The 20022-nt window shown below is 28.3% G+C and overlaps 2 protein-coding genes and 1 long non-coding RNA gene across 3 annotated transcripts; all 3 read right to left on the reverse strand.

The window, feature by feature from the left end:
* Nucleotides 1-5021: 5021 nt before the first annotated feature.
* Nucleotides 5022-6326, reverse strand: LOC112705441 (F-box/kelch-repeat protein At3g23880-like). Its single transcript, XM_025756271.1, has one exon. It carries the CDS (start codon nucleotides 6324-6326, stop codon nucleotides 5022-5024), a length of 1305 nt encoding a protein of 434 aa, XP_025612056.1.
* A 7285-nt stretch (nucleotides 6327-13611) lies between these two features.
* On the reverse strand, nucleotides 13612-14928 carry LOC112705442 (F-box/kelch-repeat protein At3g23880-like). Its single transcript, XM_025756272.1, has one exon. The coding sequence runs from the start codon at nucleotides 14926-14928 to the stop codon at nucleotides 13612-13614; it is 1317 nt and encodes a 438-aa protein (XP_025612057.1).
* A 3019-nt stretch (nucleotides 14929-17947) lies between these two features.
* On the reverse strand, nucleotides 17948-18753 carry LOC140174624 (uncharacterized). The gene is made up of 2 exons (XR_011864361.1): nucleotides 18626-18753; nucleotides 17948-18417 (listed from the first exon to the last, which is right to left on the reverse strand). It is a non-coding gene; the product is annotated as an uncharacterized lncRNA (long non-coding RNA).
* Between the last annotated feature and the right edge of the window lie 1269 nt (nucleotides 18754-20022).

Here is a 20022-nt window from a genome sequence, read left to right on the forward strand (position 1 = left end):
CTACAACTTTTAAAAAGCCATCTTTTAAAAATTAACTTTTATAAGCTACTTTTAAAAAGTAAAAGTTTTACCAAACTAAGCCTGAATCTAATCAAATCTTCTAAACTAAAATAATATATTGATCGTAATCACAAAAGATTTGAGTTGAATTTATTTCAAATAAATTATATAAATTGGATCCCATTTTTTATATACTTTTTCTACACGATTGAATGGCATGAATTTGACAGGGTTTTGGATTAATTTTTTAAATTGATCCAATTAAATTTAAATCTCAAAAGGTCTGGAGTTTCATTCTCATGCAACACAATAGAATAAGATCAAATAATTTATATTTATATGTCAAATTTTATAATACCGATATACTTAATAAACAATAAATTAAATATATAATAACTACACAAACATTAAAGTGAAAAAAATTTATGATAAGGAACGATTTTAAAAAATCTGATTAGAATCTTGATTTAATTTTTACAATCTTTTAATATTATCATTTTAAATAAGTGAACTAATTTGATAAAAATTTTATTTTGACAAACAATTTTATAATTTAAATTTTATCATAATTTTATATTTTATGTTTATATATTTAATTTATTTTTTTAAGGTCACCTAAAATCTCAATTTTTCAGTATTTTGCAAAGAAACCCTTTTTTACCATTTTATAATTATTGGTAGTGTGTTTCTTTTTCTTATTTTCTATTTTCACCATTAATGAAAAAACGTGTCATCATTGGTAATTAATTATTAACGAAATCAGTTTTGAAACTGATAAGGTTTTGAAATTTTAAATTATTATCAATTGTTTAGGGTTTGAAAATTGGAAAGATCATAAATATGCATTTAATTTGGTATGCTGTTAGGTAACTGTAGCATTTATACAGAGAATACTTGAACATTTGTTATTTTACTTTCAAAAAAATTAAAATTAATAATTTAAAAAAATAGATTTATCTATTGTGTGTTTTAAAGATACATATTAAATTTACAAATTAAAATTCTTTTTATTAAAAATATAAACAATTTAAATTTTTAATGTATTTATTTTAAATTTTTGTTATGATTAAGATTAAAAGTGAGTTAAGTCACCCCGTGAATCAATTCAAATTTAAGTTGTTAACAATTTAAGCCAAACTTGTGAGTCAAATGTAAGCTTAAACTCATGTGCTAAATGAATTAAGCTCAAACTTGTATTAAACTAATTCGATTATATATTATTTATTATAATTATTATTTATATAAATAATATATTGTGAATTTTATATTTTTAATTCATAGTAATAATATATAATTTTTATATTCGCATATAAATTTTATATATAATTATACAATAAATTTTTACATCTAAATAATTTAATTAACTAAGCTCAACTAAGTTTTTTTATATTTATGCGCTTTTTTTTCTTGTTTTAAATTCACACACGTACATTCTTTTTCACTCTTGATGTTACATTTTCTCCTTCTTCTCCTCATTTTTATTATTTTTCAATTTTGTTACTACCAACAGCACCTCTTCTTTTTTTTTTCTTTTTTTTCTTTTTTTATTAGATTTTTTTCTCCTCCTTCTTTTTTATCATTTTCCTTCGTCATCATCGTCATCGTTATTGTTATTGTCTTCTTCTAATACGTGTCATTATTATCGTTATCGTCGTTATTGTTATCGTTATCATCGAATTTTTGCCATATTGATGATATTATTCTCATCCAAAATTGATTTGGATGTGTTTTTGTTTAAAATTGATTTGACATATGCTTGTTTGGAAACGAGTTTATTTGTATATCATCATTATCAAATAAATTTTTGGTTCATTCAGAATTTAATTTTTAGTTTATTCTGGATGTAATTTCGGTTTATTTCTAAGTAAATTTCTGATCATTTCGTTTTGTTTGTGTGCTTGTTTTCGAATGCAATTATTAAGTAATTTCGATTCATTCTGGATTTAAATAAGGTGACTTTGTATGTGTTTGTTTTAAAACGAGTTTGTTTGTGTATCGTCATCATTAATAATTTCGATTTATTTGAAATTTAATTTTCAGTTCATTTTGGATGTAATTTCGATTAATTTTTAAGTGAATTTTTGAACATTCAATTTTGTTTGTGTGCTTATTTTTTAACGCAGTCATTAATTAATTTCGGTTCATTCTAGATTTAAATAAGGTGCACTTGGTTTGTGCTTATTTTGAATTCAGAATTTAAATTTCGGTTCATTCTAGATGTAATTTTGGTTTATTCTGAATGAATTAAGGTGCATTTAGTCTCGTTATTCTGCACAATTCAAAAACCTTCCTCTTTATCTTCTACTATTTTTTTATCTTTTTTTTATTTTATTTTGTCATAATAATTCTTGTTGTTTCACCCTCTTAAGATGAATAAAACCAAGAAAAAGAGAAGAAAAATCAAACAAAGAAAAAAAAGAAACTCATAATGCTGCAAAATCACTAAGAAGAGGAGGAGAAAAAGAAAAAAAATGCAGCAAAAAAAAGAAGAAGAAAAAGAAGAAAGATGAGGAGAAACACAAAGAAGAAGAAGAAGACGACGATAACTTAAAGTCCCGCGCTTATAATTATGCAATTTTAATGAAAGTGGTTTTTGTTGGTGTTGAGTCTATTTAGTTAAATTTAGATGACAATAATATTTGAATGTGTAACAGATTACATAATTATAATAAAAAATATAAATCATAATTAATAGATAGATAATATACATAAGTGATAATTTTTTTATGTAAGTTATAAAGAATTATATATAGATTATATTCATATTATTTGAGCCACTTAGTAATTTTTTGGTGAGCTGAGTTTACACGTTATAAATACATCTGATTGTTAATTAGGTAAGTCATAAATAATCTCAATTTTCATAAGATAAATTTAAATTTAACTAAACTCATCTCAATTCGACTCATTTTAAGCCTCAATTAATGCATCATTAGAACATCTTTTGAAATGAATAAAATGATTTGTCAGTATCATTACACCCAAATGGAAAAATGCTGAATAAGATTAATATATCATTTATCAGTATGAATTAATTGCATGGTCTTCCAATTTTTCATTTTTATTTCTGAATTAAAATATTGCTTTAGGAAAAAGATGAGTTGGACACATGAACATATATGAGTATCCATTTTAATAGTTTTATTTTTTCATCCCTATAACAACGTCCTGCTTTGATTTTTTTCTCAGCGGCTGAATTTTTTGATATTAAATTGATAGTTGACCCCTTTTCTATATTTAATCTAATTTAATTATAAACATTATTTCAGTAAAACTTAATAAATATTATTAATATACTTAATTAAACAATGAAAAAATAAAATAAAAATAAAAGTACTAAAAATTATAATTATATTCAAAAAACAAATATATCCAGCAATATTTTATTATTGTGCATTTGAACAACTAATGAATTTATTAGATAAATATATATAACTATATTTTTTTTCCATTAACCACATATTTATATATGTGTATGTGTATTGAATCTAAAAAGTGTGGATAGGTAATACTCAAAACAAAAATAGTAATAAATGTAATATTATATGTCTATATAATTTATTTTTATATTAATTATATTATATATGAATTAATTACTCACTAATGTATTCACACAATTACTGGTTGAAAATCCAATTGCTTCAACAGAATTTACATGCTTGGGATCACTAATGTATTCTACTATATACATTTGCATCTAATTTCTATCCACTAATGTGTTCTATTTTTCTAATGATATTTACAAGTTTATCTCCCCCACTGTGTTCTCTGTTTTAATGCTGTTTACAAGTTTTGTTACAAAAAAAACTACTCATTATGAGCAACTCTAAAAGGAGATAAAAAAGTTAGGATGTCAAGTATTTTTTGAGAAATTAGTGAGTTACGAACTAAGATCTAAAGGTTGCGTTTGAAAGAGAGACTAAGATCGAAGACATAAACTAAATTAAATTTTTATATTGTATTTGTACTAAACTGAATTATGTCTCAATATCATGTTTGATTTAAAATAAATATAGAAATTAAGAGTAAACTTGAAATTAAAAAATTAAATGATAGTGTTAATCTTCCTAAACTTCTAATGTGTACTTAAAATTTTTACTCTCAATGTTAAAGTTTTAATAACACAGACAAATCTGATCCTAAATTTCTTTCTTTGGTTATATTTAACAATAAATAGTAAAGAACATTATGCTTGCAACATTTAATTTAATCCAAAATTTAAATAAATTTTAAAATGAAAAAGAATACAATTAAATTGAATTGAATTTATTTTAATGTACATTGTTAATTTAAAATAAGTTTAATTATTCTGTTGGTCCTTATATTTTAGCGAAATTTTTAATTAGGTCCTTATATTTTTTTCCTTTTAATTGAATCCTTGCACTAAAATATTTTTTTTAATTGGGTCCTTACACTTTTTTTTATATAGGTACCCATACCAATTCTTTTTTCTAGTTGGGTCCTATAAAATTAAGCCAATTACTACTAAAAAGAACTTAATTGAAAAAAAAAATTTAATGAAGGGACCAATTAAAAAGAAAAAAAGTATAGGAACCTAATTAAAAATTTTACGAAACTCCAGAGACTAACAAAGTAATTAAACCTTTAAAATATTTTATGAGTAGAAATTTAAATTTTTTATAGGAACATATTCAATTACAGAAATATAAAAAATAAAACATCATCATCTTAAATAGCTATAATCGAATCATATTGTTAAGATAATATCAAAGTTCCCTAAGCATGTTTAGCAAATAAAGATGCAAGTATTAAATTGACGGTATAGGGTAGTATGAAATTTTTTCAAAAGAGTGGTGAATTACTTATTTAGGAATTTTTTTTGTTTTTTTATTAAATGCAAAATTGCCAAATAAAAACATGATACCAAACAAGTACAATTCCTAATCAATACACAAATAAACATAGTACTGGAATAAATAAATTTGATAACATTATTAATTACAAAGTTGGTAGTGAATTAGTGCTAGAAAAGCTTCACCAAATGAAGGTGCACACAGGTTTTAAGAGATAATAAACTTGGATTTTTTCAGCAGCATTTTGGACGAGTTGCTTTGAAGACTATTTGGTGAAACTAAGCTTTCATGGTAGATATAAGCCATCTTAGAACAAGCTATACTTTGAGAAAGATTAGGATAGTTCTCCTTTAAATTCATGCTGTCAGGTAAATATATGCTACCATCCTTTAAATTACACAAAACTATTCTTAAAGAGGGAGAAATGGCCAAAAGTACATCACTTTCTGAGATGTAAAGAGATTGTAAAGGAAAACCCAAATTTATGAGTTGCAGATGGAAGGAAATACTTGCCAATTTAGTCCAAGATTGAGCATCTCCATATTCCTTCATCTGCCACACAAACCAGCATTGTGCGTTCAAATGCTCATAACAAACAGAAAGACAGTTTCCCAAGATACATAAATAAGTGCTCATCCTCTGAAAATAATCATCTGAATCGGTATAAGGCAGAGAAAAATAACCGTAAGTCTCTTTACCCAAGTCAAAATAAACAACCATCCGATGATTCACACTCCAATTAATAGTGCATGATCGGCTACTACCAAAAAATACCCCTTCCATATTATCAGGCATGAAAGGTTCGTCAGTTGGGACAAATGGGATATCATCAATTCTTCTCCAGGAAGAAGTTGGTCCAAAAGTATAAATTCTGGTACTAAATTCCAAACCAGATGGCCCTTTCTTCCTTAAAATTGCAAAGAGCTTGTAGCTGTCACTGAGATGATCGTAACCAAAGCCACAAAGGCTGGCTTGACCGCTGATTTCCGGTGACTGGAATGTGAATCCAGTACAGGGATTCCACAACATGCCATGCGTATTCTGGTCGCCATCTTCATAAAAAAAGCATAACAATCCATGGCAAGAACCAACGATTCTGTTGTAGCGTTGTCCACTGAAGTAATCGACTTTAGTAGGTTCAGAAGGGTTCTCCATTATTGACCGTACGGACAGAATTCCAAAACTGTCGTATCTGACACCATTTCTTCTGAGGGGCAAACTGTTGTAACAAGCAATTCGTAGCGAAGTCAGGCTTGGATCGCGTAAGCATGAACGACGAAGATGGTTGCGGGTGAACTCAGGGGTGGAAATTAGGTTTCTCCATGAACTGCACACGCTCCTTAGAGAAACAAGCTTCCTTGCCGGAAGCCTCAGCAAGATTTCCATGATCAACTCCTCCGGAAGGTCTGTCAGCGGCGGCGTTCTTGCGGTGGCCGTGTGACGACGGAGCAGTACCAGCCCTCTGGACGCGTTCTTCTCCGCGTCATTCATAATTACGAACAGTAACGTCATCGTTTCAGTTTGAGTTTGCGTTGCAAGATGACTAGATCGATTCTAATATTCTATTGTATTCTATTTATATGAAGGTTTTCACGTTTCAATATTATCATTAGCATCTCAATGGTATAGACGATTTCAAACTTTCAATATAAGTTCAAAATCACAAACGGCCAATTAATTGAATCTAATCAAATCTTCTAAATTAAAATAATATATTGATCATAATCATAAAAGATTTGAGTTGAATCTGTTTCAAATAAATTATATAAATTGGATCCCATTTTTTATATACTTTTTCTACACAATTTGACAGGGTTTTGGATAAATTTTTTAAATTGATTCAATTAAATTTAAATCTCAAAGGACTGGAGTAGTTTCATACTCATGCAATAATACAATAGATATTAAACTAATCTTCTATATTAGCCCATGACAACAATAAAGAAGTCTTGTGACCCACAAATTCAGCCCAACAGAATACATAAATTCAGTTATAATTTCTTTGCTTTAAAAAAAAAATAAAAATAAAAAAATTCTTTCTTTGCTTTCCCTATTCTTTCACAATTTTATCATATCTTATCTTTATGTTATCTTCTCTTCTTATCTTATCTTTACTTTTATTTTTCATAGGACAATGCTCTATATATATTTAGTTTTATCCTCATAGTTTACAACACATGTTCAATTCAATCAATCAATAATCAATAAAAATTATTTCTTTGCTTTCCCTATTCTTTCACAATTTTATCAATAGAATAATATCAAATAATTTATATTTATATGTCAAAAATTCTATAATGTCGATATACTTAATAGACAATAAATATATAACTACACAAACATTAATGTGAAAAAATTTATGATAAGGAACGATTTTAAAAATTTTGATTAGAATCTTGATTTAATTTTTATAATCTTTTAATATTACATTTTTAAATAAATGAGGGTATTGTAGTCATTTTCTATAATAAGGGTATTGTAGTCATTTTCTATAAGAAAATATTACTTTAGATCGATTTAAGATTTGATTCACCGATTTTTTGGCCAAATTAATTTATCTGATCTAATATTGGTAAAAATAACACAGTTTAATCAATTATATATATTGAATTTTAATTACTATGAAACATCTTTAAAAAAAGACGTTTTAGACGTCTTTATTTAAGTGGCTCTCTTTTATGATATGTTTAAAAAAAAATTTGGTGAAGAAAGGGGGTCAACGACCCCAACAGAAAAATAAAACAACAAAAGGAAAGAAAAAACACCACCTAAAGAGTCCCTCTTAATCTAAGAGAACCCATATAATCAGAAGAAAGAGCATTGAAAATATCAGGAATAGAATCTTCAATGATGTGGAGACCTAGCGGCATTGATTGTCCCTTCTTTGCTAGAATGTCCGCCACTGAATTTGCTTCGCGGAGAATGTGAATTTACTTCGCGGGGAATGTAGTTCCAATGCACCTGTTGGATGCGACTTGATAAGGTTCGGATTTCTTTTACAAGCGATGCACAAGAGTGAAGGGCAGGGCATCCATGTTTAATGAAGTTGATAGCATCGAGAGAATCTGATTCCATGATAACATAGTTTTAGTTGTGGGTGATGGCCAGTTGGAGTCCTTTAATGACCCCCCATAATTCTGCATGCATAATAGAACAATTTTCAATATTACATGTGAACGCCTTTAGAAATCTGCCTAAATAATTTCGGACAACTCCGCCACAAGCAGCATTGTTGTTGATGGAAAAGTAGGAATCATCAACATTAATCTTGATATGTTTAAAATTTAAATCAAGACTTCTTAGTTAAAATATAAGTCATTTATTATCTTAATTAATTTCACTTTACTATATATATATAATATTTAAAATATTTTTTGTTTTAATAAATAATATATATTATTTTTAAATTCATTTTAAGAATATATGTTAAAAATAATATTAGATACATTAACCCATGATAATTTTTAGGTGTACCTAAATGTGTCTAAAAAAAATTTTATTCTTTATTTTTTATTAAGATTAAGCAACAATTCATATGTGCCTAAATGGTTGCCATACATAAATGTAAACGAGGGAAAAGCATTTTGAGGGAAGCAAATGGCTTTTCAATATATAAATTTTTTGGAGGCTAACAATTTTTAGTATTTTTTATCATTATTTAGCTAACATAAATATTAAATTATCTTTAACAAATAAATTTTACTAATTTATATATGAAAATTCTGAAAAAACATAGATACAAATTATATTACTTTATGTATGCAGTATTTTAATAAATATAAGTACAAATTATATACTTTTTGTATATAAAATATCTGTAAATATAGATATAAATTATTGCTGGCCAATAATAATAATATTTACTAATTATGTATCATTACTCTTTCAATATTCGATTCACAAAAGCAAAGATCCCCACCGGAATTTTTTGTCAAGGTACATTTGAACCATGTGTCACAGTAGAATAATGGATTCAAATCATCAGTAGTCCTTAATAAAAATGAAAAATTGAAGCACCATGTTGCTTCCCATTCTCCACACAAATCACAAAAGCAATTGAGAGAGACAAAAATTTAAAATAAAAACTGAGTTAACCTTAGAAACAAATAGACAAAAAAAAGATCAAGTACAAAAGGAATCAAGACAACATATAAAAAGTAGCTTTAAAACAAAATATAAATAAAAAAAAGCCTCAGTAAAATTAACAAAGGCATGAACAACAAAAATCTTGATTTTGATAATTTTGTAAATAAAGCTCGGCTCAAAAAAGAAAAAAAAAGAATCATATGTAAAATATGAGTGCACCCTAAGAGTGTGTGGTTAGGAAATTTTAAATAACTTCTAAAAATTTTAAGATGGAACTATCATATTTTCATGTTTGGTTCAAAATTTGAAAAGTTATTCTCAAAAAATTTAATTTCAGGAAATCAAAATATTACCATTTCTTCCTAAGTATATTTGATTTTCATGAAAATAGAATCTAAGTAACAAAGTAATATTTGAACCACACATATCTTAACATTCAATTTTTATAAGTATCACATTTATCAAGAATAAAGTCTCTAAAAAGTTTATGTATGTGAGACATCCTTGTATAATCTAAATTTTATACAATTTAATTCGAATTACTACCTCACTCTACTGGCTCTACAGACATGAGAATACCATAATTAGAAAACTAGTGTTGAAACATAAATTTGAAGACAAAGGATGAATCTAACTACAAAATAGAACATTGGAAACTGTTCTTAAACTTCCATGTATTTATTGTAGAAGCTTTAATTAAATCAAGTGCAATCTTGTCTTCTTTTATTATTATTTTTATACAGCAACTCAGAATCTAACTATAACATAAGCACCTATAACTTGAAATGCAGTATTTGAACAAAGGAGAAATCGTGATCAGCATTCAATAGCCTCTATGTAATGCTTCAAAATCTCATGAAACTTTCGCAACTTGACGATGGTCATTAATTATTCTGACACACAGACCATTCTGTAAAGTCTAAACAGCCTTGTCATCAATTTTGTATACATTACTTATATGAGTTTAAGAAGAATAGGGGGTGGGGTAATATCTAAATTATACCGAATTACCGAGGAAGAAATGGGAAAGCTAAAAAATGCTAATTGAATACAATCAATGATAAACAATTTAACATAATGTGGTATTTTTATTCTATAGCCTAAGAATCCTGAATGCATGAGCATAACATTACCAACTATGAATCAATGATTTTTACCAACTTGACCCAAGAGTTAGGAGAACCAGCCAAAGACAAGTCCCAGAAGATCTCATCACCTGAATATTGAACTGAATGTCTTTAGGCAAATTGAAGAAGACAGGACACATGATAATTTGGTTTTGATTCTTTAATTGCATTCCATAAGCTTCCTTATAAATTGATTGAAACAATATTGCAGAAACACTATGTTGGTACAATAGTTTATTGCAGAAACAAATATTTCGGACATTAATTAAATTACTTAATCGATCACCACATTGGCACACAGACCCTTCTCTAAAGTCTAAACAGCCTTGTCACCAATTTTGTATATGTTACTTATACTGAGTTTAATAAGCCAACTTAATAAATGTTGGCCGGACATGAATGGAAAAAAATAGACAAGTTTAAAAGGATGAAGACATAATACATTAATCTATTCCTTTCTTTTATTCCAAACAACAATAATCTTGAATACAATCAGTCATAAACAATTTAACATAATGGAGTGTTTTTATCCTAAAGCCTAAGAATCTTGAATGCATGAGCATAACATTACTTAATCGATCACCACAAGTAGTACAGTGAAGATAGTCATCTAAATCCATATCAGGGAGGGGAAAATGACCATAAGTCTCCTTACCCAAATCAAAATAAACAGCCACATGATTAATAGTGCATACTCAACTCCCCTTCCCTATTAACAGCCAAGACAGAGACAGAACACAAGATAATTTGGTTTAGCTTCGTTTTAGCAAGATAAGTTCATTGAGCTAATAATAATATTTGTACCTAAAGAGAACCTCATATTAAGTGCATGTTTGGGCGCCATTATTTTGTTAAAAAAGATATTTTTTCAATAAAAAAAGATCTTTTATTTTTTAACGTGTTTGGCAAATTTCTAATAGTAAAAGTAAAAGCACTAGTAAAATAAAAAAAAGATCTTTTTTGAGAAGCTGTAATTTACATCTTTTTTTAAAAGATCTTTTTTCCTTAAAAAAAAGATGTTTTTCATGTAATAAATAAACAAAAAAGTACTTTTATATTGTTATACCCAAACATAATTGATAGATAAAAAGACCTTTTTACATGAGATATCCAAACATAAAATTACTTTTACTTCTCTATAAGATCTTTTAAAAAAGATAACTCGAAAAAAGCTTTTCTTAGAAGCTCACCCAAACAAGCCCTAAATCATCATTATACCCACATTATGATTTGATTTGCACTTAATCATCACTTAATTTTCGTGGATAAATAAATAACCGATTAAACCAAGTGAATAAGAACAACCGAACAACATTCAAGTATAACGGTTGTTCCAAAAAGGCATTACATATTGCTTATATATTTACACATTGCCACAAACAAGAAAAACAGAATCACTAGTGATAGGGAACAGACCATATATCATTTTACTGCTTTGCTATTACCAACAAATATTTTCTGATAGTTTGGATTTGTTGTCAGAAATCACCAAGGTACAACTTTATACTAATTTTTACCTATGATACTTAAGGAACTATTCTATTTCACCTTAAATTAACAATCTGAAGCCAGTAAATGATGGTCATTTCTTCAAATCCATCCTGGGCATTCCTATTTCTCCACGAAACAGTGGTATATTAATTTAAAATTATTACGATCGATGATTTGTAAAAAGAGGAATAATGATACCAAGAGCAAGTACAATTTCTCATCAGTGCACAAAGTGTTCAAAAAATTATTTGACTAAAATAGGAAGAAGGTTAAACAAATTATCTTAAAACAGTAAATTCTGATTGAAACATAAACATAGTACTCAGATAAATAAATTTGATAACATCAATAACAAAGTTGGTAGGATTGAAAGGCTTCACCAAGTGAAGGTTTGAAATATGCTTTAAGGTTGTGGTTGTTTTCTGCTGAGATTGAGATAAGTATTATTCTGTTTGGTGTTTTGAGACAAAAAATTCAATCTATTCAGTATCTTCACAAAGTGAAAACCCAGAAATTGAAACTTCAAAAATATTTTTTTAAAAAATATTTTTATTTAACCTTTTAAATTTCAAACCTACTTCTGAGTATTTATATTTATCTTAAACCAAACATGATACTGAGACATAACTCAATTCAATACATTTTATAACAAACATAATACAAAAACTTAATTTGATCTCTATCTCTTAGTCTCTTGGGTTTGACTAAGCGCAGCAGCAAATTGGATGAGTTGCTTTGAAGACCATTTGGTGAAACTAAGCTTTCATGGTAGATAAAAGCCATCTTATTACAATCTATACTTTGAGAAAAAGACCGCCTCAGAGCAGTTTCTGCAGGCAGCATGCTCTTGAGTCTTGAGCTCATCTTTAATGAGGAAGGGGAAACACGCCTCAATGCAATGATGTATTTCAGGTACTATAATGTGCTTTAGCATTTTAAATACTATTTTGTCCTTCAAATTTTAACTATTAGTTAATCAAATGCAAGTTGATCTTTTGCCATCAATGGTGAACGACAAGGTGGATACGCTTGAGAGGCAAATTGTGTGAAGTGCGCAATTTCTCCAAGGCTTTCTCTAGTATTATGGAAAGTGCTAATTTCTCCGGAAAAATTCAGTGGCAACTTTAAACTAGTAGTACAGTAAAGATAGTTTGGATTTGTTATTAGAAATCATCAAGGTGCAACTTTATACTAGTTTTTACCATAATACTTACGGAACTATTCTTTTTCCCCTTAAATTAACAAACTGAAACCAGTAAATGATGGTGATTTCTGGAAATCCATCTTGGGCATCCCTATTTCTCCACAAAACAGAGGTATATTGATGTAAAATTATTATGATCGATGGTTTTCAAGGATAAATAATGATACCAAGCAAGAGCAAATACGACTAAATCCCCATTTTGGTCCCTGAGATTTACGCGATTACTCATTTTGGTCTCCGAAATTCAAAATTACCTATACTGGTCCTCCAGATTCAAGTTTGGGCACCAATATGGTCCTTCGACTCTTTCCGGTGATGATTAGGCAAATGGAGTGCTGAGATGACACCCTTCCTGTCACGTTGGACGCTGTAACGGCTAGTTAATGTGGCGAGGGTTGTATTTGTATCCAATTTAGTCCATGAAACCTTAATTATCTTATTATTTATCTGAGTTATAATGACAAAGTTTTAATAACAGGAACTAAATTGGATACAAATACAACCCTCGCTACATTAACTAGCCGTTACAGTGTCCAACGTGACAGGAAGGGTGTTATCTCAGCACTCCATTTGCCTAATCATCACCGGAAAGAGTCGAAGGACCATATTGGTGCCCAAACTTGAATTTGGAGGACCATTATAGGTAATTTTGAATTTCGCGGACCAAAATGAGTAATCGCGTGAATCTCAGGGACCAAAATGGGGATTTAGTCGAGCAAATACAATTTCTCATCAGTGCATAAAGTGTTCAAAGAATGATTTTACTAGAAAAGGAAAAAGATCAAACGAATGTTCTTAAAGCAGTAAATTCCAATTGAAACATAAACATAGTACTGAGATGAATAAATTTAATAACATTAATAACAAAGTTTGTAGTGCGAGAAAGGCTTCACCAAGTAAAACTAAGATTGGGCTTGGGTTTGGGTTTAGACTCGATGAAGTGCAGCAGCATTTTGGATGAGTTACTTTGAAGACCATAGGGTGAAACTAAGGTTTCATGGAAAATATAAGCCATTCTATAACTTGAATATTGAGAAAGATAAAGACAGAACTCCATGCCATTAGAGCAGCTGTCAATCAGTGAAAAATCTATGCTGCCATCGTTTAAGTTACACAAGACTAATTTAAAAGATCGAGACATGACCAAAAGCACATCGCTTTCTGAGATGTAGAGAGGTTGTAAAGGATCATACAGTTGCGGATGAAAGGGAATCATTGCCAATGTAGTCCAAGATTTAGCATCTCCGTATTCCTTCATCTGCCACACAATCCAACGTTGTGTTTTCCTATAACAAACAGAAAGGCAGTCTCTCAAGACATATAAGCTGGTGTAGTGAGTCCAGGAATAACCATAATTTAAATCCCTATCAGGCAGGGTAAAACGACCATAAGTCTCTTTACCCAAGTCAAAATAAAGAACCACATCATAAACACACCAATTAATAGTGCATGCTTTGCCACTACTTAAAAATACCCCTTTCAAATTATCAGCCATACAAGGATCGTAAGCTGTTCGGGGACAAAGTAGGCTAGATGGAGTATCATCAATTCTTCTCCAAGACGAAGTTGGTCCAAATGTATAAATTCTGGCACTAGATTCAACACCAGATGGCACTTTCTTCGTTATCGTTGCGTAAAATTTATAGGTGTCACTGAGATGGTCGTAACCAAAGCCAGAAAAGTAGGGTTTGCCGTTGATTTGCGGTGATTTGAATATGAATCCGGTACAGGGGTTCCACAAGATGGCATGGATGTGGTCATCATCAGCATCGCTATCAAAGAAGCATAACAATCCATGGCAAGAACCAACGATTCTGTAGCCTCCCCTACTGAAGCGAGCGACTTTAGTAGGTTCCGAAGGATTGTCCAACATTGACGGCTCGAAGAAAGATTCGATACCACCATACCAACCATCGTGAGTGCAATAAAAAATCCGTGGCGGAGTCAGGCTTGAATCGCGTAAGCATGAACGACGAAGGTGGTTGCGGGTGAAGTCGGGGGTTGAAATGAGGTTTCTCCATGACCTGCACACGCTCTTTAGGGTAGCAAGCGTCCTTGTCGGAAGCCTCAGCAAGATTTCCATTATCATCTCCTCCGAAAGGTCTGCCAGCTGCCGCGTTCTTGCCCTGGAGCAACTGACCAGTTCCAGCCCTCTCGACGCATTCCTCTTCGCTTCCTTATTCTTGATCTGCATGTGTTTGTCCATCTATTCCACTGTTCTGTTCTATTCTATTCTGTTCTGTTCTGTTCTATTTAGGTTTTTCAGTTTCAATATCATCATTAACATCTTGATGGATCTTTGGCCCGGCTTCAATCCAAGATCAAAATCACAAACGGGCCGATCCAATTCAATCTAGTCAAATCTAAACTAAAATAATCTGTTGATCAAAATCACAAGTTTTTATATTCATGCAATACTAGAGAATAAGATTAAATCATTTATCATTTATGTTTATATATCAAATTTTATGATACCGATATACTCAGGTAAAACCCAGATGCAGTTAACTTTATTTAATGTTAATAGTTGAAAACCGTTAAATAATTTAAATGATTTGGTTAAATATATAATTACACAAACATTTAAAGTGAATAAATTTATAGAAAGAATTGATTTTAAAAATTTTGGGTAGATTCTTGATTTAACTTTTTACAATTCCTGCAGATAGTATTTAAAACAAGGCAACTAATTTTATAAAATAAAATTTTTACTAATCAGATAGTTTCACAATTTAACGTAGGGAAAGTATGGAGAGCCAATAGAATATTTGTACAATGCGTACAATGGAGGTTTAGAGAGTATTAGAGATATGGATTTAGATCCTCTAAGATTTGAATTTCACTTTAGAGAGTAAAGTGTGATCTTCTATCATTGAATAGTTTCTCTTTTATATTTATTCTTGGTCTCACCTATGAAATCAATGGTGAAAGATCACACTTTACTCTCTAAAATAAAATTCAAACTTTAGAGGATCCAAATCCTAGAGATATAACCATTAATGTTACTTTTTTCTATTAGCGTAAGCTTTTGGGAAGAATGATATCATTACATTAGCTTCCTAGCAAGACTCTTTAACTTATTATAGTTTTATGTTTTACATATTTAATTTATACTTTTAATATCACCTAAAACAATATCAATTTTCTTTATCTTAAAAAGAAAGCCTTCTTACCATTTTATATTGGTAATTTTTTTTATTCTCTATTTTCACGAAACTAAATTGAGATTTAATTAGGTTGTTGTCATTTGTAATTAAATATTGATGAAATTAGTTTTGAAAATTGAAACTAAAAAGGATTTCAAATTTTAAATTATTAACAAATATTTAGGGTTTGAAAATTGAAAAGATCATAAATACGCATTTTATTTGATGGAATCCACCTGTAATTAAAATGAATCAATGCTATATTCTTAAAATTGGATTTCTTCGATTAAATAGTATATATAGGTGACGTGGTATGTTCTTAAATGTATTTTTTTAATTTATTTTATTTGATTTATTTAAATAAATAAATTAATTAATTAGTTATTTAATTTAATTGAAATAAATATCAAATTATTTAATATTTTTTGGACCACATTAATTATAACTAATAAATTACGTTAATTATTTGATTTGACGAGAATAAATGAATTGATTTTTTTTAATTTGTATTAATTTTGTATCTTATATTTTTGATTAATAACTTTTTAAAAGTGTTATAATAATCATTTATTTGATTTGTTTGAGATAAATATTAAATGTATAATATTTTGTTTGACCAAATTAACTATAACTAATTAATTATATTAATTATTTAATTTGACTGGAATAAATAAATTATTTTTATTTTAATTTGTATTAATTTTTTCTTCTTATGTATTTTGATAATGGTTTTTAAAAGTGTTATAGTTTTTGCCTGAAATATTTACAAGATGTTTTAATTTATTTAACTTATTTTATTGAGCCAAATAAGTATAATTAATTTATTATTTTAATTATTTAATTAATTAATTTAATTAATTTAAATTTATTATTACATCAATACTTGAGTCGTTGTTTACAAAAAGTTACTCTTCATTGTATTCTCGATCTTAAATATTTTTATTTTAAATTTTATATTTTTATTCATTGTTTCTATTTTTTATTTTAACATCAAATCTAATATTTTTAGTATTTTATTTTTATTATTAAAAATTTATCAAACACACTAAAAAAATTCATTAACTTATTTTAATAAGTTAAATATATCCAGACAAACTCTAGATTAGTTATCAATTTTACTAAAAAATTATTGACGATTTGACAAGCTGTTGATTTTATTAGATTTAAAAAAAATCGATTTATTTAAAAGCGTCAGCTTTTGCCGTCAATTTTTAATATTATCGACGACAAAACTGTCGATTTGACCGTCGATTATATCGATATTTTTTGTAGTGTCTAAAATAAATATAGAAAACAATCCTGTTTTGTTTATATTTATGTTTTTCCTTCTAAGGTAACTTCATATTATATTCACAGTAGGTAAAACAAAATTACTTCTAAAGTGGATTGACTTTTTGAGTAAATTTATTAATAGTCAAAATTGAGATACTTGTGAAACTTACACATATCCATGATAGAATATAAATCAAATTAATATTAAGAATCACAGAATAAAATTTTTAAACTGAGACAACATTTAGAAAGTGTTACTTAAAATTTGATAAAGAGTTGCCTTTGATTTATAATAACACTTTAAAACCTAAAACAATGTTTTAGGTAGTCTTGTAGATGCGGTCGTTACCTTAGATCAGAAACAACGCTTTTTGTTTTAAAATCAATGCTTTTGAAAGCTACCCTTTGAAAGCGTTGCCTTTTCTTAAAAACAGACAATGATCCAGCTGCGGCTGCCGCGCGCTAGCAAAAAAAATGTTGCCTCTTCTTTTAATTTTGCAACCCCATTAAAGCGTTGACTGTAGTTTTCAATATGCAACACGTTGGAGTGTTGCCTATTAGTTTAAGTCTTCAACCTTTTAAAGTGTAGGCTATTTTTCAAAATATGCAACCCACAGAAGGTGTTGCCTCTTGGTCTAAAATATGCAACCATTAAAAGTGTTGCTTTTTTGAAAAAATATAAAACACCTAAAAGGGTTGCTTTTGGCATGAAAATTCACAAATATAAAATTCACAATAGAGTTACTTTTGTGTGTATATATATAGATTAAATAAATTTGTGCACAATAAAAAAAAAAAGACAAAACCTTAGTAAATAGTAAAAATCTACTAATTAAGTTTAGCTATCGTTTCACATACATATATTCATGTTTGCAAATAATTCTCATAACAATTTGGCGAAGATGATTGGGATACTGTTTACTCTTTCCTGTCACTAAAAAATAGGATGGAGATGAACCAAAAATAGAAGATGTTGCTGAAGGAAAAGGTCCTAGCCTGGTTGAAAGCTCATCAGATTCGAAAACAAAAGATGCTGCTGAAGGAAAACTTTCTAGCTTGGTTGAAACCAATGGCAAACAGACACTTGATTAAACTACTCCTGATGCTGAGTAGTCAGGTGATGATGTGCATCTAGAGATGGAGAAAGACATCAACCAACAAGTTTCTTATCATAAGCCTGAGGCAGAAGCTGAAGGATCGACCAAAGTAGACTTGGCTTTGATGCATGTAGCCCCAGCAAGTTTGAATTAAATGTCCCTGCTCATCAATAAATATATCTGGACAGAATTTGCAAATGTATAAATAAAATGATCTCAAGAACTTCAGCTCTCAATAGTGCTAACAAGATTACAATTATTTCATAGAACAAGCTTAACTTCCTAACCCAAATTGTAAACACATCCACATATTTTTCAAAAGAAAATCCCAGATACTACTACTAGCAACAAGAAAACTAATAATAACAAAAAGTAATAAAAGGCTCACTTGCAAGCCATGATAGGAATGGACATGATGAGTCTGAGAACATTCTGAGTCTGAGCTTCTAGCAGTAGCACCTCCTTTGCAACCAAAATGATGGCGCATACCAGGTACCCTTGGACTCTGAAATGCTTATAATTCCAAAAACAATGAAATCAATGACAAAAATGCTTATAATTAATACTAATTAAAAAAATATATTTTACCTTGTCCTTGGGGAGCTTGTAGAAGACATCCCAATACCTCTTGGCTTTTCTTTTATACTTCTTTGCAACATGTATCAGCAATTCAAAATTATAAAACCGGTCATAACCATAATAAACAAATTCTATTTGCTTTCCTTCAATACAAACATAGCGCTAATATATATTATATGGTGAAAACTCACCTGCAGTCGACTACAGGTGGAGTTGTTTCTAGATCGTTGACATGTGTTACTGTATGGTTTAAAAAAACCGATTTATTTTATATAAATGGTTTATTTAAAAAAATCGGTTTGAATAAATCAAATAACTACTTTTAAAATAATTTAAATTCTTTCTGCGTGTTATTTCTAAATTCCTAACAGATGAATTTGATATGTTCTTTTTCTTCATTCATATTGACCAATTTTTCTTTAAATTTATCTAAAATTTTTTTATTTAATTTTTGTCAAATATATGTATACAAATTGTTTGAAAAAGTAAAATTTAGTATTCTGAAAAAGAAACAAAATTCACGGTTATTTTATAGAAATGACATAAATGATATCATCTGTCCTTTTTTTGTCTCTGTTTCTATTTTCTTGATGAGTTTTGTTTTGTTTTCCATAACTTACATTTTTAGTTGCTTTTAAATTAAGCTGTAAACAGATTTTAAATTAAGCGGTAAAAATATGTTCAATTGCAAATTTATCGTTAAATTAAATTTTATGGTAATCAATCAATTAACTTTTATTTTACTAATAAACTATTTTCATGTAAATTATTGTTGATTTTTCAATATTATTCTATAAATAAATTATTTTTTAAGATAATAAGTCTATAATTTACTTGTCTAGAAATTATGATTTTCCTGTCATGCACGTTTTTGTGTTTTTACTTATCAACTAGAATTTATTTTTTAATGAAATTAGAATTTATTTTCAATAAAACAAAAGTATCTAATCAAAATATTAATTTGGTCTCCTTAAATAATTGAACATAATATTATTAATTTTGTCTACAACAAAAATTTTTAATAAATTTTTTCAAAATAAAATTGATTAAAAATAGAGAAAAAAAAAAGAACAACTAATGAAAATATTTATTTTGACATTGCCATCAAAAATAGGATAGCCATAAAAAAAATTCAACCAAATAAAAAGGACCTAACTCATACAATTAAACTACCATCATATCATCACAATAAACTATAACATCACT

The sequence above is a fragment of the Arachis hypogaea genome, chromosome 8 (genome assembly GCF_003086295.3).
Source record: "Arachis hypogaea cultivar Tifrunner chromosome 8, arahy.Tifrunner.gnm2.J5K5, whole genome shotgun sequence".
In the NCBI taxonomy this organism is placed as follows: Eukaryota; Viridiplantae; Streptophyta; class Magnoliopsida; order Fabales; family Fabaceae; genus Arachis; species Arachis hypogaea.

What these genes read in the sequence shown, in the direction of transcription:
- LOC112705441 (XM_025756271.1), bottom strand. Translation starts at nt 6,326, where the DNA reads ATGACGTTACTGTTCGTAATTATGAATGACGCGGAGAAGAACGCGTCC.
- LOC112705442 (XM_025756272.1), bottom strand. Translation starts at nt 14,928, where the DNA reads ATGGACAAACACATGCAGATCAAGAATAAGGAAGCGAAGAGGAATGCG.